Source organism: Haliotis rufescens, unplaced genomic scaffold (assembly GCF_023055435.1).
Source record: "Haliotis rufescens isolate VD_foot unplaced genomic scaffold, xgHalRufe1.0.p SCAF_9, whole genome shotgun sequence".
NCBI classification, from domain to species: domain Eukaryota; kingdom Metazoa; phylum Mollusca; class Gastropoda; order Lepetellida; family Haliotidae; genus Haliotis; species Haliotis rufescens.
Window position 1 is genome coordinate 25,116,226 of NW_025964383.1, and position 21,875 is coordinate 25,138,100.

A 21,875-nucleotide genomic window follows, 5' to 3' on the forward strand; every position below is an offset into this window, starting at 1 on the left:
CGAAGGCCAAACTGTGCACACACGTACAGGTAATAGCTGTTGAATGCTTAGTTATTTAAAAAAATAAAATAACGTTACTATTGAAGTCTATGGGAAAACATTTGGTTGTGTGTAACCTGTAGTCCTCATTGATGACAACTTATTTTCATGGAATATTAGTTAAAGTGATGAAGAATATGTATTCTAAGATCCTGTCTGCTGTGAAAGCAACTGACACATCAACCAGGGACTACTTTTAAGTGTCTAAGTGGACTCAGGCAAGGATGGGCACTAAGTCCCTTCCTCTTCACAAAGTTTGTTTTCAGGGAGGATCATAAAAAAAGTACAAGGATATGGGGAGGATCCTGAAAAAAAATATACAAGGAAATAGAGAGGTCATCCCAAATATTACAAGCATTATAACAATTGTACAAATTTCATCATAGCAGACATCAGGACCAACCTCATTAAAACATGGTCATATATTCCGATACAATAGCTCTCTGTGAAAACATCAAGAAAGGTGAACTTCATAACCAGGCAATCAGCTAGAGGCTTCTAAATTCTCAGAATGAGCAATTCAAAAATTTCAGAGCGGCATATCTGGATTCCTTATATCAGAAATGAACATGAATGGACAGTTCTGAATGCAAAATAAAAAGGGCTGCTTTATTATTTTGTCATGGTATGTTAAACACTTTGTGGTTTCTGAGTACCATGGCATCTACAGCCAAAAGGATGTACTGTCCTTCCAGACTGAGATGGTAAAGATCAGAAGCAGAATCCTGCTAGAAGGCCGACATCTTATTGGCTCCTACTCATCCTTCACTGTGATTGGTTCATGCAGGGTTTGTCAGATCTCACAGCAAGAGGTATCAGATCGAAGATAATGATCAGATTTAATGAGACTGTTCTCAGCACTTCAATAAAAATAATTTACAGAATTATGACATTAAACATGTATGTACAATACAATACAAGACAATCCCTGAGTAAAAAGGCAGGATCAAGATTGTGTAAACTGTGTCGTGTAAAAACTAACTCAAGTAAACAAGTAAATATAACAAGGTCATGACAATAAATATACATCTTCTATGTAACACTGCCAGGAATAGAATGAATGACAGAGGGTGAAAAAGATGAAGACGCTTTGACCTCATGTAGGGGAGCGAGCAGAGTTCTTTCCCTTGGGTCAATGCTGCAGCCTCATCAGATGCCAATGTGGATTTTTACACTTTGTTTCAATATGAGTAACCATGGTAGCTGAAGTTTACTGTGCCACCAGTTTAATCACAAGCCATTGCGCTTCAGCTCGGCCCCTAAATAGATTCTTAGCTAACATTTCAATGGAATCTGCCTACACTCATGCCAAGGCCAATATATTTTGTTCAGTATTGAGGTAGACAAATTAATCCAGTTTTGCTGCCTAGTTTGATATGTACCAGTATTTCATTGCTGCCTCAACATAAATTCCATCATATTGTTCCCACTTCATTGTCTGGTCCTTGGGAAAGTTCATTTCTTAGCTGAGCGAACTGATTGTCCTCTAACCGACACACTTCCAGTGTGTCTGACACTGTCAAAGTCTCCATCCAGCTTCCTGTTTTTTCCTCTTCCCTTCCCTTTTCCTCTCTTCACTCCATCTCCTGATTTCTTCTGTATCTCCTCACCTTCCTCCTGCTCTTCACGGAAAAACCCTCCTTCATCGCTGGAACTACTCTCTGATAAAGCAACTTCATCCTTCACCTTGATCTCTGGCCTTTGACCTCTAACCTTGCCCCGACCTCTACCTCTACCTCTACCTCGACCTTTCCCCCTTCCTTTTGGCATTCCCAAAATTTCTTTTGCTCTTTGAATTCTGTCTTCATTTGTGACGACTTGAGGTACTTCATTGTGATTTGCCCCCCTCACTTTCTTCAGAGCCTGTCTCACACGCTTGCTGACCGTCTGCTTCGATTCCATGAAGTATTCCGGTTGGAAGAAGCTCTTGATTTTAGCCTGTGTCTGAAATAGGAGCACATATTCACTTAATAGTAGGATTCTATGTTTGGGTACTTATATACTAATCAAAAGAAGTTAGGGAACGATTTTTTCATATTACTACAATTATTGTCATGCAAAGCCAGCCATATGATTTTCAATTCTTCTTTCCACATTCCATTTTTTCAGTGTCTGTGGATCCATTGATCAGTCTTTTAAAAAAGATATTGTCTTATGATACAGACTGAAGTAAGACACCAGACAAGAACTCTTTCTAACAGTGGTACAGTCGTGCCTCGTTTATACGGACACTTGCGTCATTTCACAATTCGTCCGTATAAATGAATTTCCGTATAACTGAAACCAGCTTCTTACTGGAAGAGTTACTTCCCTTCAATTATGCAACTCATGACAGATGACAGAGCAAACAGATACATCCACTCAATCTTTATTCAAGACATACACGTTTCAAAAAATCTGTCATGGAAGTTTGAACTTTACCACATTTTGAGGTTTGAATTTTAAACAATAATTCCAAATTGTCCAGATCGCCTGTGTTCTCGTAATATGTAATCAAGGTCTCTATACAAGCACAAGCTTCCTTGTGAGTGACATGTACAATAAACAAGCTCGTCTCAAACGTAACTCAGTATCACTTGGTTAATTGACTTCTCACGATCAAAGGATTACCACCCGGGAAAGTGAGACAATTTTGTGTGCATTTCAGTGTTTTGTGTATGAAAATGACCATCCGGTTCCGGAAACTGAATTTCCGTATATACCGATAAATTAATATAGTAATTATTTCGTTTTGAATGAAAATCGTCCGGGAACCGAGGTTTCCGGATATCTGAAGTCCGTATAAGCGGGGCATGACTGTATACTGAACACCATACCTCCTTCTTGTTGAGCTGCTTGAGGACTGGCAGCACGAGGTCATCTGCCTTCTGCTTGTTCCAACCCAACTTCTCACTGGCATAACTGACAAAGTCAAGGATCCTCGAGCACAATATCTTACTTATGTTGAATTTCAACCAATCAAAGCCTGTGAAGATTCGCTCTAGAATTGGTCTTCAGCAACCCATGCTTGTCAAGGTGACTAACAGGATCGGATGGTCAGACTCTCTGACTGGTTGATGCATGGCATCGTACCCCAGTTGTTGAGACTGATGCTCAATCACTGGATTTGATTATTTACCGATCACTGCCACATAGCTGGAATATTGATGAGTTTGGCATTTAGCAACAAACAAACAAAATCAACCAATCAGAAGGAGCATCTGCAGTAATGACCTTGACCTGTTCATATAGTTTCCCAAATGTTGAACAACAAGACACAAAGAAGAAAACTGTAGACATCAATCTTCATTTATTTATTATATGGCAACCAAATATTCAAAAATAAAATCCAGTTGAGAGGCTAATTCTCAATAATAATGCTGAAACCACCAATTGAAAAGACCTACATCTGAAACAGATTGGTTGGTTTGTTGTTTAACGCCGCACTCAGCAATATTCCACCTATATGACGGCGGTCTGTAAATAATCGAGTCTGGACCAGACAATCCAGTGATTAATATTATGAGCATCGATCCACATAATTGGGATCGATGACATGCATCAACCAAGTCAGCGAGCCTGACCACCTGATCCCGTTAGTCGCCTTTTACGACAAGCATAGTCGCCTTTTACGGCAGCATGGGTTGCTGAAGACCTATTCTACCCCTGATCTTCATGGGTCTCTGAAACAGAGGGCTATACTCCCTTAAGTGATATTAAAACTGTCTAGCCTTGTTGGTTTGTTGCTTGACGCGGTCACTCGGCAATATTCCAGCTATATGACAACAGCCTGTAGATTAGCACTTAGTATTCACCAGGAGCCTCTGTAGATAAAAATAATAACCTTGGGCCTACAGCTATCGTCAGTTAATACATAAAACACACTTGACTTTTTACCTCCATTTTTGATCATGGAGTAATGGTTAGCATAAATCTCTGTCCAACCCTTTGAGGGATTACCGTTATGTAACGAGCTGTACTCGAATCGCTTGCTGTTCAACGAGATTATTTTCTTCTCTGATGACGATTATGAGGTAATGAATAGTATGGCGTCACATAAGGATACTCTCTGAGAAGGTCAAGGTCGGGTGAGCCCCAGGAGAAAGTCTCAGTGGACTCTTCTACGGTTGGGTTGAGATAGGCTTCCATGACTGCAGGGTTAGGGAAACCTGCGCAGTGAAAACACTCGTTGAAATCCAACACATCAACAACGTTCCTATACAACAACAAAACCTGTGCAGTGAAAACACTCGTAAACACAAACATCAACAATGTTCCTATACCATGAAATAACTGGTGAAAACAGTTATATTATAATCAAACACATCCACAATGTTACAATTCAATAAGGGGCGGTCGGGTAGCCTAGTGGTTAAAGCATTCACTCGTCACGCCGAAGACCCAGGTTCAATTCCCGACATGGGTACAATGTGTGAAGCCAATTTGTGGTGTCCCCCGCCGTGATATTGCTGGAATATTGCTAAAAGCGGTGTTAAACCAAAGTTACTCATTCACTACTACAATTCAATAATAAAACCAATGCAATGAAAACACTCTTTGTAACCAACTCCAATCGTCTTGGAATGACAAACATCAACTATGTACCTACAAAAATAGGATTATATGGCCGAAAGTATATATCTTTTTATGCACAAGATGTTTTGCTCTTCCATTTCTTTTCAAGCAGGAGCCAAAATCCTGGAAATACATTTTTAGATCTTCTGAAGTTAATTCCGCCATGTTTGACACCTAATACTTGCATGGTCAAGACCCAGATGATTAAGGCCTATAAAAAATATAAAAGAATTGGTTCTCAGGCAAAGGCTTTTAAAAGAATAGTGCCGGTGGGTGGTGTTTTGGGTTGGGTTTTTTGTTGTCTGTAACCAAATTTTGCTTACAATAATTTCGAGGAAATCATGTTATTCTTTAGTGTGTGTGTGTGTGTGAGTTGGGTTTAACACCGCTTTTAACAGTATTCCAGTTTTATCTTGGCGTGTCAGCTTAATGTGGAAGGAAAGCCCGAAGTGATGCAGGTCTCAGACATTTACCACTTCGGTGAAACCCACGAGTACGGGTATGGTGCTGACAAACCTAGAAACATAATCGGGGCGAACCGGGATTCGAACCCACAATCATAGGTTTCTGGCGTGCCCAAAGGATGCAAATCTGCACAGCGAATCGCAGCGCCTTAGACGACTGGGCCACCTGTGCCCCCGTTATTCTTTAGTATTGTAGCATCTCACTGCAGGGGTTGTGTGTTCGAGATGCAGAATATCAAAAGATTTGTTAAATTTTTTATTGATGATGGAAATAAAATCGAAACGCGGGCCTGACTTTATGATGATGCGGGCAGTGCCTGAGAACCAAGTCTATTTATTTTTTTCTGCCTAATCTGAAATTCACAAATTTACAGCAAACCTAAATAATCCAATCCAAGATTGAGACAAGAAATCATAATCTACTTGCAAGAATAGCTGTATAGGTTAAGATAACTTCCCTTGACTAAACTCACTCACCAATACGTCCAAATACATAAAACAAATATTCTTAAGACTCAGTGTATCTGTGGAATGCCTGATGTGAATTTCTTCCGCCATTGTTTGTGTATATGCTTAGTGCAGTCAACATGGGGTTGTAAGGGAATACTACCAAGTTCATATATAGAGATTATTACACAAGCATATGTGGCATACTTAGTTAACAAAACGAGTACCATATTTGACGTAATAAGCGGCCAGGGCGCTCTCAAAATTAGAAATAGGGGGCTCTTATATGAATATTATTTTCGTGAAAGATAAATTTCGTTGTTTATGCTGACAGCCTGAAATGTTTATGTACGGTATCAGATTTCTTGTATTTCCCAAGAGAGCACGAGGGTGATACAGAAATTCTAACAAACGTTCCGTAAAACATGCAAGTGTAATTATTTCTTATCACCGATTATTTCTTTATCCTTTTGAGCAGAAACAGAAACTATGGACTATGTGGCACAAAGTGTGGCACTTCTAGAGCAAAACAGGGTCAGTGTTTACAAGGCTGATAAAACGTGCACAATCATAAAGAGGCTCGGTTCATGAAAATACATGCTGGCATTTCCGTCATTGTGAAAAAGATACATGTAATCCCGGTGTGACTGTGGAAAGGATACATGTAATCCCGGTGTGAGTGTGAAAAGGATACATGTAATCTCGGTATGAGTGTGAAAAGGATACATGTAATCCCGGTGTGAGTGTGGAAAAGAGACATGGAATCCCGGTGTGAGTGTGAAAAGGATACATGTAATCCCGGTGTGAGTGTGGAAAAGAGACATGGAATCCCGGTGTGAGTGTGAAAAGGATACATGTAATCCCGGTGTGAGTGTGGAAAAGAGACATGGAATCCCGGTGTGAGTGTGGAAAAGAGACATGGAATCCCCGTGTGACTGTGGAAATGAGACATGGAATCCCGGTGTGACTGTGGAAATGAGACAGGGAACGCCATATTATCCTCACTTGTTAAAGAATCTAGCTACCACACTGGACAGTCATTGTCTTGTAAAAAAACAATACATATAGGCTGGCTGGCCGGAACGGATATCATGATGTCATAACATGCTTTTCACATCACAATTAATCCATTGGCACATCAATTTACTATGACGAAAATCTGATAGCAGACACAAAATCTCATTGTCAAACCCAAGTATTTCACCGATAAAAAAACTTGTAAACTGTGAATTGTAATGGTAAAATCTGTTACACATTTCACTAGGGACACACGTAACGCATAATGTGTTTTCAATGTAGAGCTGGGTTACACAGCTTGATTTAACCTTAATTTGAATTTGGAACCAGATATGCAGGGTTTTTTTACATCGTAATACAGCACTCGAACTCATAAAAGGCCGGGAAGATGTAGCCCAGCATCTTCATAAGCTTACATAAAATGGGCACCCCTACAGAAAACGAAGCAAGACTTGCAAGAGGTGGTTATTGTGACTTGAAACCTCTAACAGAGGTGGTTATTGTGACTTGAAACCTCTGACAGAGGTGGTTATTGTGACTTGAAACCTCTAACAGAGGTGGTTATTGTGACTTGAAACCTCTGACAGAGGTGGTTATTGTGACTTGAAACCTCTGACAGAGGTGGTTATTGTGACTTGAAACCTCTGACAGAGGTGGTTATTGTGACTTGAAACCTCTGACAGAAGTGGTTATTGTGACTTGAAACCTCTGACAGAGGTGGTTATTGTGACTTGAAACCTCTGTTTGACTAACAAGAACTGAGTCACTTCCAAATTCAAGGTACAATATTACTTAGCATATCAATAAATGACTACATACTACTGGGTAGTCTTCTGTCATTTCTGCTTGGCTCAGACAGAGGGCCAGCAGTCCTGCCTAGAACGTGAGTGACAGCATGAGGCACCTACCCTCCTTGAACTCCATCTCTCGTATCTTGGTCCTCACTTTAGTTGTCACCGGCTTCTTGTCCTGTTGCCTCGACTCATCCCACCATGCCCTGCACACAGACATTGATGTAATGCACCACCGCTGGACACATTAATGTAAATATTTACAGAATAACCTACAAGCTGTGAGGAATAACTTTGTTTGTTCCGAGTGAATTAATTAAGTTCGGAACTTTGGCAAGGAATTTTCATCACTAATTCAACAGGAACAGATAATTTGTAATCAAGAGTTGCAAGTACGTTATTCTTTACATCACCAACAGTCCTTTTTTCTAAAAATATAGAAGAAAAATTGGGTTTCCTGATGAGTTGCAATCATTGACTTTCACCAACTCGTACCAAGTCCGTAGTTAACGTTTTTTGACAGGGGGACAAATATTTGTACAAGTATCACTTGTCCCAAACTTGTATTTTCATGATTCAAATAAAACTGTTTTCTTTAAAAAAAATCAGAACTGCCCCCCCGGCTGGCGACGGCACTGCGTACACAACATGCAGATTTTTGCTTCGTGGGATGCAATATATTTATTGTCCCTTTCAGAAATTCATGTGAAGCCTGTTTTCTTTGTAGAGGGTATAAGGGACTTATTGTCCCACTCAGGAATTTAATTCCCTCCCAGTATTTTATCCCCATATCAGATCTCAACATTTTGACTTGGAGGCAAGATAACAGATAATATTTTTATTGGGGCAAGGACATTGGATAGAAAATTTGGAGATAAACAATGTTCACCTAGGTTACCTGTTGTTTTAACTATGCTCAATTGAATTTGGAACTGAATGCAAAACAAGAGCTTTCAAATGTTAAGTTTTGTGTGATAAAATCTAATAGTAACCTAGCTCAGACTTTTTAACTTCATTCTACTATAATTACCGTATTCAACTAAATAAGCGCCCAGGGCGCTCTCAAAATGAGAAATAGGGGGCTCTTATTAGAATATAATTTTGGTGAAAAAAACAGAGTTGAAAGATAAATTTCATGGTTATGCTGACAGCCTGAAATGTTTATGTACGACAGATACATTTTTTCCAGAATTTTATTGCCCATAATTAAGGGTGTATATAACACACGAGTGCATATTACAAGCGAATAAGTTTGTCTTGTGTACATTGATCAATCTGAAGGGGTGCTAATTGGGATTGTTCACCAGCCAATATATCAGCAAATGTCACCATGGGCCCTTATTAGAGCGAGGCGCTTATTACGTCAAATATGGTAAATAAAATGCCAACACTTTGGTGTTAGCCAAGATATTGAGTGGAGCAGAATAGTTTGAGTCCAATGAACTGAGTGGGTTGTCAATCTGAACTAAGGAAACTACGAAGATAGCCTTTCATTGAAGTATGGCACATTAGTCTTCTCTTATGACAAGTATGGGTTGTTGAGGACCAATTCTACCCCGGATCCTCTCAGGCCTCTGTTCAAAGCATGGCACAGCAAATAACACAGATTTTACCCTCCAACTATTGATGGTGTCTTTATTGGTGGAGTGTATTATAAAACAAATATATCATGCCTACTTGAGTGCAAGAAGTCCCTCTATGTTGTGGCCGGGGAACTCCCCAAGGATCTCCAGAGCAGTGACAGGCCCCACCCCTTGAAATCCCTCAGTGTAGTCACTCCCACACAGGTAGGCCAGCATGATCAGCTTCTCCCTGTCTAGACCTGTAACATGCAATGGTAGTCCATACAGAGGTCGTAACATACAGAGGTTGTAACATGCAGAGGTCGTACATACAGAGGTCGTAACATGCAGAGGTTGTAACATGCAGATGTTGTAACATGCAGAGGTTGTAACATGCAGAGGTTGTAACATACAGAGGTTTTAACATGCAGAGGTCGTACATACAGAGGTCGTAACATGCAGAGGTTGTAACATGCAGAGCTCATAACATGCAGAGGTTGTAACATACAGAGGTTTTAACATGCAGAGGTCGTACATACAGAGGTCGTAACATGCAGAGGTTGTAACATGCAGAGCTCATAACATGCAGAGGTCGTAACATGCAGAGATTGTAACATGCAGAGCTCATAACATGCAGAGGTCGTAACATGCAGAGGTTGTAACATGCAGAGCTCATAACATGCAGAGGTCGTAACATGCAGAGGTTGTAACATGCAGAGGTTGTAACATGCAGAGGTTGTAACATGCAGAGGTTGTAACATGCAGAGGTCGTACATACAGAGGTTGTAACATGCAGAGGTTGTAACATGCAGAGGTCGTAACATGCAGAGGTTGTAACATGCAGAGGTTGTAACATACAGAGGTTGTAACATGCAGAGGTTGTAACATGCAGAGGTTGTAACATACAGAGGTTGTAACATGCAGAGGTCGTATCATTCAGACAGTTGAATTCAAGCAGCCATAGAAACTAAATTTTTTTAAGACTAGCCCCGGGGACTGTTGTAAACCACTGTTCCTCAAGAGATTATAGCCAGCCCTGCTGGAACAAGGCAGACGTGTTTACTACATTCACATTTTATTAAGTTCCAACTGGTTCAGAATTAAAGCTCTCAACTGCTACCAGTCAACAAGGACCACCATCATGGCAATTCTACTTGTCCCCGGCACAATTTGGTAGTCTTGGGCCATCAGACAAGCATGAATTTCAAAGCCTGTTAAAGTTGTTAAAATATTACGTTGTTTGTCCGCTACACACATGTAATGATGTATACCAATCAAACAGTAAATGATGACCTGGCTCACAAAACACAATGTCTACATGTCACACAAGTCAAACCTGATAGCAAAATACTGACCAAACTTAGCCTGGATGCCAGCAAAGTTGTAGAACTCTACAGACTTCTTCTGGTTGAAGAAATGTTTGTACACCCTGGTACCACCGAACAGCCAGACGTCACTGTCGTCAGTGACAGTGCCATGGGTCAGCCCGAGGATGTCCAGCTGGGCGCACTGAGCCTCAGCCTCCATGGGACTGACAATGTAGGGGATCCCGAACAGCTGCAGCAGCTCCTGGAGACGACAACAGACTTGACATGTAGGCCTAGTGGTTAAAGCGTTCGCTCGTCACGCCGAAGACCCGGGTTCGATTCCCGACATGGGTACAATGTGTGAAGCCCATTTCTGGTGTCCTCCGCCGTGATATTGCTGGAATATTGCTAAAAGCGGCGTAAAACCATACTCACTCACTCACTCACTTGACATGTAGGGTGAGGTGAGGTGAAATTTGGTTCAACGTCGCGTCCAAGGTTACTGCACTTATATAGCGACGTGCATATGCACATGTGTGTGTGGCTGCTTGTACTAGTCCGGACTGGTGCCGATTTATAGGACCGGGTACTAGCTGACTGAGATAATATGCTGCAGTTTAACATGAATACCCCACTCAGACACAGTATACTGACTCCGAGCCGACCAATCCTTGTTTTAACCCCTTAATGCCGAGCGCCAGACAGGGTAACAACAAGTACCATCTTTTAACGTATTTTGATATGACACGGCCCCTGACCTTCCGCTCTCTGGGCGGATGCTCTACCACCGGACAAAGGAGGCGGCCACAATGTAGGGATATGCTCTCTTGACGAAAGGTTTACGGGAAATTATTCAGCCCCAGACATACCCTTGGGGCTTCCTGAGAGCTCAGAGACATTAAAAAAAAACATTAATGTCTATGAAATGTAAGGACTTCTACTGAAAAACTTAACAAATCGTTTCTGCTGGTTTCTGCTTGTCCTTTGATTTTCAGTGCAAAATCAAATATAGTTCACGTACCTGGGCCTCCACATTCATCTGGTCTGAGATGGAAGTTGCCAGGCGCTCCTGACGCCCACGTTCAGCTCGCAGTGTCTCACTCTCATTCACTAGCTCATCCTGCATGTCCTCCAAGTCAACCTGTAGCCAAAACACTCTCTGGAAACACATTTAGGCAGGACCTGTGAAGATTCCGGGGTAGAATGGGTCTTCAGCAACCCATGCTTGCCGTAAAAGGTGACTATGCTTGTCGTAAAAGGCGACTAACGGGATTGGGTGGTCAGGCTCGCTGACTTGGTTGATGCATGTCATTGATCCCAATTGCGAGGATCGATGCTCATGATATCAATCACTGGATTGTCTGGTCCAGACTCGATTATTTACAGACCGCCGTCATATAGCTGGAATATTGCTAAGTGCGGCTTAAAACAACCAACAAACCAAACGAAACATTTAGGCAGAGATCAAAGTTTATACTGGTAAAATTTTGGAACCTTGAACCCAGAACCAGCATAATATTGTGTTATTTGGGTAGAAAACAGATTTGGACCAAGTATTGTAAGAGTTACCCCCCTTTCACTGCATTACACTTGGCTATCTACTCATCAAGACGGCACTTTGTACTGCACTGTCTACTGCTCCTGGTCTCAACATGGTGGACCATTGGCATCATTCTGTTCTTAGTATTTAACCAACTCATGTTAACCTATTGTTATCCCCGCGTATGGGTTTTCGGACGCTTACAAACATTCATAGATTTCCCTGTAATCACATGAACAACTGTAAAACATCTCATTCACTTATGAAAGACAACTTTCTCTTAAAAACAAGCCATTATCTGAGTATTTTAATGGTCTGTGTGATGCTATACCCCCTGTTATAGCGGTAGTAATCATGATAAATATGGCCGTCCGAAAACTTGTGATGTCAGTAAACCTATGATATGACGATATTTAACCAACTAATGTTAACATCCTTCTGTTATTATTTTACCTACCCATGTTAATCTCTCTCATGCATGCAGTTGTTGTTACTCTTAATCCCCCACCTACTACATATATTCTGTACCATGTTCATTAGTCAGTCTTGCTTGATAACAGTATAAGGATCTATACAGAAACGTCGCCTTTACAGTAAAATAAAGAAGTTGTTATCCATAAATCATGTCTACTTTGCCATCCGTCAACTTCTAAGAAATGCCAATCAACCAATTCATTAATTATTAGGAACATCAATAATATCATATAAAACTGAAACTCAAAATACCTCAGCACCTTGATGGAACATGGCTCAAGTACAGTCAAGTCCTGTTAATCTGACATTGTTGGTTGCATATGATTATGTCAGATTAACGAGTATGTCGGATAAATAAAATTAGGGAGTATTAACGTTTGTGATCGAAAAATCGGACAACTACACGATAGATAACGATTCAAACATGTAATAGATAAAAGGAAAAAGGAAATATTTATATCGTTATGTTACATTGTTAGCAGAATATGTTTTCTAATCATGCAACTCTAATGTTTAACACAAAACTACTGTTACGGACTGTATGACTGACTCAAAATACTTTTTAAAGCATAGTCTGGAATGGATGTCGCCAATTTAAAACTAGACGCAATGCTTAAGAAAGCTGCTTTCTTAGTGGCTAATGTTGTCTTCCTGTTAGTAATTTCATTGGTCGGTCAAAGTTCGCGAAAGGTCGTTCTGACGTGACCTGTAATGGGATGTCCTCAGCGGTAGCGAGAACTTGTATCCGATTTTAATGAGATTGAGGTATTCTAGGCATGTGATTAATCCTGTTTGTTTATTTAAAGCAGTAATTGTTTATTGTTAAGAAAGTTTATCTCTGCAGCCGTTGAAATATGCAGCTACTCGCCGACCCGTCTTGCATCAAAACATGAGCTGTGTACTCGCGGGCAGATTACCACGGAGTACACTGATCACTGTGTTGGATTAACGAGACTGATTAATGAGTGATTTCAGCAAGTCGTTGCAAATCAGATGTGTCGGAGTCAGAGTGCGAGACTGACGGATTAACGGGTCTAAATAGCACTGATTTAATCGGTTCCCATTTTTAGTGTCGGATAAAGCCGATTGTCAGGATTAAAGAGTGTCGGATTAACGAGACTTAACTGTATTCTGAAAAGAGACACTGCAACCAACTTACTGTAGACATTCCCTTGAACTCTTCAGATGGTCCTTGTGTGTCAGTGCTGGCTTCCTCCTCACTAGGGGGCGCCACCTCAGCCTCACTTTCACTCTCATCAAGCTGGTAGTCCTCAATGTTGAACTCTGGGTAAACCTTTGACTCAGTAGCCACCTGTACTGCGTCTGCCTGCTGGACAACTTGTTCAGTGTGAGGTGCGGGAATGTTTCCAGCCGACACAGAACCAGACATCTTGTTTGTGCTGCCAGTACTGTCTGTGACCATGTCCGAGGACGAGGCAGGCTCTGTGTGAGATGTGGGAGCAGAGGCGAGGAACATGTCGGCGGGGAACAGGTCGTCAGCAGCAGCAGCAGCCGGGTCGACGGTTATCTCAATAAACCCTTCATCATCATCTGGGGGAAACAAGCAGAACATAACACACGTGTCACAAGGACAAGTTGTGTCACATTGTTTTCACAAACAATGTTCAATATGGTTATAGAAAGCATTGGACAAATTAGCGTTCTTTTCTTTCTGTGATTTGCAATAGTTGAATTCTCAACACAATCAAGTACAGATTCACAGCTAAAGTGAGTGAGTGAGTGAGTTGGGTTTAATGCCGCTTTTAACAGTATTCCAGTTATATCACCGCGTTTCAGCTTAATGTGGGAGGAAAGCCCGAACTGATGCAGGTCTCAGACATTTACCACTTCGCTGAAACCCACGAGCACGGGTATGGTGCTGACAAACCTAGAAACATAATCGAGCGAACCGGGATTGGAACCCATAATCATAGGTTTCTGGCGTGCCCAAGGGACGCAACTCTGCACAGCGAATCGCAGCGTCTTAGACGACTGGGCCATCCGTGCCCCCATAAAGTATATGAAATGGTGTTGTGTACATGGTGTACTGGAATTACTTTAAGACCTTTACCTTTCTTGTAAAAAATTTGGCACAATGAATATTACTGTGTTTCTTAGTACATTCTAGACATTCGTGCATTCTGGAAGCACGTTTCTGTGCTTCTTAAAAAACCTGCACAAGGTGACATTATGCTAAATAATCAACACGAAATATAGAATATGGTCAAATTAGCAATTAAAATGGCCACTAGATATGAAAGGGTCTTTCGTTACCGGACTCGGATTCCTGCTGGGCCTGAGGACTGTCCTTCGTGACGCTCCCTGCATCATCGGTTATCCTCACATCAGCAGCCAGCTTGGACATCTTCACTTTCTCAGCTTCACATTCATCCGTTTCAACCTTTCTCTTCATCTTGTGACCCCTGTCAACGTGTTCTGATTCCCCACTCCCATTCATAATAATCTGAACTCCCGGCTGAGGAACGGTATCATGTTTTGGTTCATTTTTCACATCTTTCTCCACAGAAGTAACTAGTTTAACATCATCACTTTCAGAAGAACTTTCAACATTAACAACGTTTACGTCACCTTTGTGATGCTCGAAAACGTCTGGACCAATATTAATACAACAGTCATTGTCACGGGAGTTTTCAGCTGTGTTAGAAGTGTAGTTTTTGTCCTTGTCGCTATCGATCAACAACTCATCAGGTTCTTCCAACATCTTCTTCTCCTCCTCCGTCACAACGTTCCTTACTGCATCAGCATCAACGTCAGTGACGACATCCTCGCATCGGACCGCCTGTTCCACCTGCCGTTGTTTGCTGAGGCCTTTGATGAGAATGTAGTGAGAGGCATCCTCCGACACCACACGGCGAGACTCAAACTCTCCAGCCAGGTATTCGCTGCCAACTGCCTGAGAAAAGTCGGCGGTGTTTTGGGCGTTCATCTCTCTACGGACAGACTCGATGTGGTTGGTCAGGCGGCTCTGGTTAACAAGCTTGTTCATTTGGTAGGAAGAAAAGTCATCAGAATTCTGGAATAATAATAATAATAATAACAATAATAGGTCCGTATACAGCCTCAGATGTATCCAGGCCAACAAACCTACAGTCATTTTTCACACTCATCGAAGCAGGATAACTTTGGGTTTTTCCCCCTAGATCGGAAAGTAGTGTAAATATCCGGAGAACATCGTCTTACATCATTGATTGAGTATACAAAACTGTGGTTGCAAATGTAACACCAACACCTTCTTTGAGAGGCATTTACAAGTTGGAGTACAAAGTAAGGATAAGAAATATGGATGACCTGGGTGGATAACGGTGTTAGAACCTACACCGAAATGTCACTCCTAATTGTAATAAGGAAGTTGTTCATCCAAATATCTTATCCTTACTTAGAAATGCCAACAGTTAAGCAATTTAAGTGGGGAATACAAGAAGTGTACCTGACATGTTAGCAGGGCAATAAAAACAGAGAATGGGTCTCAGCTATAATTCTTGAATCCAATAGTCATGTTAGCGGGTCAATAAAATAAGAGAATGGGTCTCAGCCATCATTCTTGAATCCTATAGTCATGTTAGCAAGGCAATAAAATAAGAGAATGGGTCTCAGCTATAATTCTTGAATCCAATAGTCATGATAGCCGGGCAATAAAATAAGAGAATGGGTCTCAGCTATAATTCTTGAATCCAATAGTCATGATAGCCGGGCAATAAAATAAGAGAATCCAACATTCATGTAAGATAAGATAACTTAGATATGTCATATCCATCATGGAGAAGGTTGTAAACAGCAATGACTGAACTCTACAGAAGCAACCCTTCCATCCGCGTACCTCGGGCAACGCCACTCTTTTGCCGAGTCGGCGCCTCTTCCTCATCTCCTTCATCTCGGTGAGAATCTCGTGCTTGATCTCCGACGGCAGGGAGCGGAAGTCGTCAGACTCTACGTCAATACTGTCCAGAGACTGGAACTCCTCCTGTAGATTGAAAAGGGCAAGCTAGGATTGTTGCAAATGGAACAGAGGATGATACCAGTTATGATGATTCAAATGTTAACAATAATCATCACCTGTTTCCATGGGAGGGAGGCAATGTTGCAGCTACATAAGTTCGTACTTGGGTGCTCTTTCAACAATACATCAGTTGTTTCATAGCCTACAGCGTAGGTAGGTAGGTAGGTAGGTAGGTAGGTAGGTAGGTAGGTAGGTAGGTAGGGAGGGGGGGAGGAGTGAGTGAGTGAGTGAGTGAGTGAGTGAGTGAGTGAGTGAGTGAGTGAGTGAGTGTCAGTATTGGTCCATATCAGAACAGGCCAAAGTCTTATGTAGATATTTCAAAGGGTGGTGCTTCACTTTTTACCAGGTGTATTTATGATATGTTAGGGTTAACGCTTTGTTACGGTCTTCCATCTTTCTTCCCGGTGACATTGGTCTTAGGACTGCAATATATTCTGCTGATCCACTCACTCACTCACTCATCCACTCCACCAATGGCAACATCAGTGTCTACCTCCACAATTCTCTGCTGCAACTGTCGTTCCTCCCAAGGATCATCATCTTCATGACCGTAGTTTAAGCCCCCTGTTGTCCTGAAACAACAACACTCCCATACAGTCAGGGACAAAATCAACTGTCAAGTACCTTCTCTTACTCTCCGAGCACCCCATTCTCAAACTGCTAATTACTGTCTACAAATTGAAAAAGTTGGAAGAATGATGTTGGATGATAAATAAAATCTCACCCTCGTGTCTTTTGATATCAAATATATCAACACTCGTTGATAAAAGTGACAAAAATCCTCGGCAAGCCTCGGGAATTTTTCCACTTTTATCACCTCGTGTTGATATATTTGATATCAAAAGACACTCGGGTGAGATTCTCTATATCTCACTGAACATGTCCAGGAATACAAGCCAATGAGAGCCTTGTGGTCTATCAGTAAGCATTTTCTAACAGTAAGCATCTTACCGAGGTAAGAAAGGTAAGTGACTTTAAAAGTCCAGTTTCCAGGCCGGAATTTCTGGGCTCGATCGTAACACCACCAGTGGCTATTATGAGTTATGTCCCTTCTATGTAATGACAGTGATCAATCCAACCACCCAGATGTGATGCACCACATTCAACATCATAGCAAAGTCAAACATAAAGCTGAGTAGCAGGGAAAGGAGTGAGTGAGTTGGGTTTAACGCCGCTTTTAACAGTATTCCAGTTATATCACAGCTTGTCAGCTTAATCTGAGGAAAGCCCGAAGTGATGCAGTCACAATCATAGGTTCCTGGTGTGCCCAAGGGATGCAACTCTGCACAGCGAATCGTGGCGACTTAGACGACTGGGCCACCCTTGCACCCAGCAGGAAAAGGAACAAAAGAAACGCACTAAGACAAAGAAATCAAGTTGGAGTGGGGTACTCAATCCCAGCCATATTTCCAGGAATTCTCTGAATGAGATTCTACATCAAGTAATCACAATGGTACAGATAGCATCTCCTCCACTTACACAAGGAGATGTTTCAGGTCAAATTATTGAATGTTCACACATGGTCATAACTGGACATGTTATCTGAAAGTTTCAAAATAACTCTTCATAATATTACTATCCAGAGCAAATATCAACCGCTAAAGCTAAAATAAATAATAGTCTTCGTTCTCAGGCACTGCCCACATCATAAAGTTCACTTCACGTTTCCTTTTTGTTTCCAATTTAATTTTTTGTGCATTGTGTTAAAGTATTAGGATTTTTATATTTTTTTGAAAATAAAAATTCAAACGAAACATGAAGTGAACTTTATGATGATGCGGGTGGTGCCTGAGAACCAAGACTATTATTTTTTTCAGCCTAAAGTCATTACATGACAACTTACTCCTTGTCTAGTTCTGGCAAGGGAGGTAACTCAAACAGGTCCCGCCCCCTGCCTGACGACCTGATTGCAGCTATGCCAGCGCTGGTGCTGCCCTCTGCTGGCTGTCCGAGGGCGTGCTTGATGGCCTGACTGCGGATGAGGTTGTGCAGCAGTTTCTTGGTGGCCTTGTCCCCCTCCTGCTCAGCCTCCGTCCTCCTCTCTCGTCTTGCAGCCTGACAGTTAACATAGTACACACATAGCACACACATAGCACACACATAGAGCAACCCTTCCCTTGTTCACATTAATATTGATGCTAAGACAAGTGAGTGAGTGAGTGAGTTGGGTTTAACGCTGCTTTTAACAGTATTCCAGTTATATCACAGCGTGTCGGCTTAATGTGGGAGGAAAGCCCAAAGTAATGCAGGTCTCAGATGTTTACCACTTCGGTGAAACCCACAAGCACGGGTATGGTGCTGACAAACCTAGAAACATAATCAGGGCGAACCGGGGTTCGAACCCACAATCATAGGTTTCTGGCGTGCCTACGTGACGCAACTCGCGGCGCCTTAGATGGATGGGGATGCTAAGACAAGAAACAAGAACATATTCCCCATTTGTCTACCATCCGGTCCATAATCATTCTGATATAAATGTGTCTCTTTTACCAAACGGCAGAAACGTGAAGTGATTTTTCTCTCACATAATTATCTCCCCTGTATCCATGACTACAAAATGGCGGCAACTGAAATATTGAATGCATGTACGTAAAATCAGTGTCAAACACTGACAAACACTAACAATATACTGCAAGACAAATTATTTGCCTATACACAGCCCTATGGAGTATAACACCACACCCACAGAAGACAAAATCGTATTAAGGAACGATGAGTGGCAAGACCTCGAGAAAACCGACTCTGCAATGTATGTAGCTCTCCTGCAGTTGGTGACAATTTGAAGCACTGTCATAACCCAGATTAACCCTTATACCGTACAATACAGACAGCGGACCAAATAATTCAATCGAGAAAATGTTTAAATCAGAAACCTGAAAAATCGGCCGTAAGTAATTGTCCATCTGTTGAAGGTAATCAGTAAGACGATGTGAAATTAAGACCCACCATCTTGATTAATTGTAATTTGTTTAGATATTGTTGTAAATTGTATTTCACTCGTGTACCATCATTGGTGGACCAAATTATTCAATTGAGAAAATGTTCAAATATCAAAAACCTGAAAACCTTTTGTAAGTAATTGTTTAAATATTGTTAAAAAATTGTATTTCACTCATGTACTATCGTTGGTGGTCTTTTGAGAGTACAGGGAAGTGAAGAAGTGAAATAGACTTTACCAGTGTCTGTTTCTTGAGTATGGGGACGCCACCGTCAAACACGAACACTGGCTTTATCTTGTAGAAGAGGAGTTTACACACGCGGCTGAACAGACTCTGAAGGTGGGCGTTGGGCAAAGGGTTTCCATCCTTGTCTCGCATCCCCTTTGCTGCCTGATGCAGCCAAATACTCACGTCTTGGGGGTTAAGGAGCAAATTCACGCTGACAATGATAATATTCTAACAAATAATGTAGCAGGGCGTGGAGTCGTCCCACAGATGACATTCTTGACAGGGTTAACCTCTTTGGTCATGTGGACAAGGTGTCCAACCTTGGTCAGAAGGTCCGTGGTTCGAATCCCATCACGGGACGTTGAAATTTTATGGCCACTACAATAACAAAAACATTTAAACATGGTACTTGTTGTTACTCTGCCTGACGCTCGGCATTTAGGGGATAAAACAAGGACTGGTCGGCTCGGAGTCAGTGAACTGTGTCCGAGTGGAGTATTCATGTTAAACTGCGGCGTGGTATTTCATTGGACTCTCACAATATAATCAGTGACACACACACATGCATGCACATCACTATATAATTGAAATACTTGTGAACAAGACATGGAACCTTGTTTCACCTCACGCCAATAAACTGACCCTTGAAAAAAGAATTCTTATTCACAGCTACAACATTAATTTCCAACGTTAGTTTCTGACAATGATTCTCATGCCAAAGGGAAAACCCTGATGATGACATGGGCAACAAAAATTTCAATGAAATCCTACAATTATTTATACAATTTATTTATATCATATTTTTGACATTTATATAACCATAAACATTCTACACAGCTGCAATAACCGTGGCAAAATGAACACTATTTGCAAAGCTTTCTAAAGCTAAACCAAGACAAGTATTCTTAAATTTCAGACCAGTGGTGAAAGTTTGCATGATGTTTCAATAAGCAAGGTTGATCTAGAGGGTCTAGCTGTGTTGGCTTAACTTGTACACAGTGTTGCAGGATACCGACTGCCAGTATCTTCCCCTCCAGGGACTCGAGCGACACTGGCTTCCCTGCTGCCTGCAGGAGCTGCCATAACCCCTGGACTCCCATGATGCCTCAGTCCTGTCGTCTACACGATCTACAAACAGAAAAGTTTTATTCCAGACAGAATATATAAGGGGAAGGGGCAAAGTCCATTGTGGCTGCAGTCCTGTCAAGATCTAGAAACAGAAAACTCTAAGACAAAGAATATATTGGGTGGGTGGCCAACTCCCAAGTGTAATTACACTCAAACGGGATATAGCTAAAAAGGAAACTCAGCAAAATGTAACCGAGCGAAATTGGCACCGACTGACAAAAACAGCACTTTGTCGAAAGCGAAAACAGAGCTATTGCCTGGCGAAAATGGCACCTTAATTTTTTTACCTTGGTACTGAAACAAATGAAATTAAACTAACATGGTCATTTGCAAACACAAATAATTGTGAAATGTTAATCGCCTTAAAACAAGTTGGGAGGCGCAACTAAACTTATTGTGAAAACATCACATGCTTTTAAGTTTCCTACGACTCCAGGCAAGGCTGAATTAGACTTGACATTTGAGATAATTTGGGCAATGTTACTGTCAAAACATTTATACTTTAAACCTGGCCTTATAACAAGGGTGAACTGGTGTAGGCCTGTTATGGGTCATATTTTTTGTCTCTCATTTCTGACATCATACAATATTAATTAATACATAAAGCTAGGCGACCTCAATAATATGTTTTACAGATGTATCAGTCATGCTTACACTATTCCACAAATTGTGGTGAAGATCCAGGGAAAATAGGTCTTCAGCAACGCTTGCTTGCCGTAAAAGGCGACTATGCTTGTCGTAAGAGGCGACTAACCAGGATCGGGTGGTCAGGCTCGCTGACTTGGTTGATGCATGTCTTCGATCCCAGTTGTGTGGATCGATGCTCATGATATTAATCACTGGATTGTCTGGTACAGACTCGATTATATACAGACGGCCGTCATATAGCTGGAATATTGCTGAGTGCTGCGTTAAACAACAAACCAACCAACCAACCTTAGAGTTGGAGAACTGGGCCAAACATACCACTAAACTAGTTAATGAGGAGCTGATGAGGACAGAATAATATTGGTGTAATATTTCTTATGAAATCCTGAATTAATTCAATAATCTCGATCTTTATTAAATTAGAGATACAATCATGCGTCATAATGATGAGGGGGAACGCCGATCACAACTGGCATGTTCGACATCATAATTCATATCTGACTAAATTTCTAAAAGTAAAATCAATTAAAGTTCATAATCATATCGAAACTATCTATTCACCGTGTTCTATGTTTGCCTCAGACACGTGACATGTGTATAGTTGGCACTTACACTGATAACAAGACTGACATCAAGTTCCTCGCTGTCGATTTCTGCTGACACAAAATAATCAGTCGACGGTGTCATCGAATTTCCGTGTTTACCGCACATGTTCAAAA

At 41.4% G+C, this 21,875-nt stretch overlaps 1 protein-coding gene across 1 annotated transcript; it reads right to left on the reverse strand.

The window, feature by feature from the left end:
• LOC124128002 (DNA excision repair protein ERCC-5-like) lies at nucleotides 1-21,875 on the reverse strand. Its single transcript, XM_046491420.2, has 15 exons — nucleotides 21,769-21,875; nucleotides 20,393-20,508; nucleotides 19,390-19,565; nucleotides 18,057-18,268; nucleotides 16,707-16,785; nucleotides 16,034-16,177; nucleotides 14,470-15,229; nucleotides 13,355-13,746; nucleotides 11,203-11,322; nucleotides 10,230-10,443; nucleotides 8,990-9,134; nucleotides 7,430-7,518; nucleotides 4,085-4,187; nucleotides 2,856-2,940; nucleotides 1-1,983 (listed from the first exon to the last, which is right to left on the reverse strand). The coding sequence occupies exons 2-15, from the start codon at nucleotides 20,478-20,480 to the stop codon at nucleotides 1,495-1,497; spliced, it is 3,096 nt and encodes a 1,031-aa protein (XP_046347376.2). The 5' UTR covers nucleotides 20,481-20,508; nucleotides 21,769-21,875; the 3' UTR covers nucleotides 1-1,494.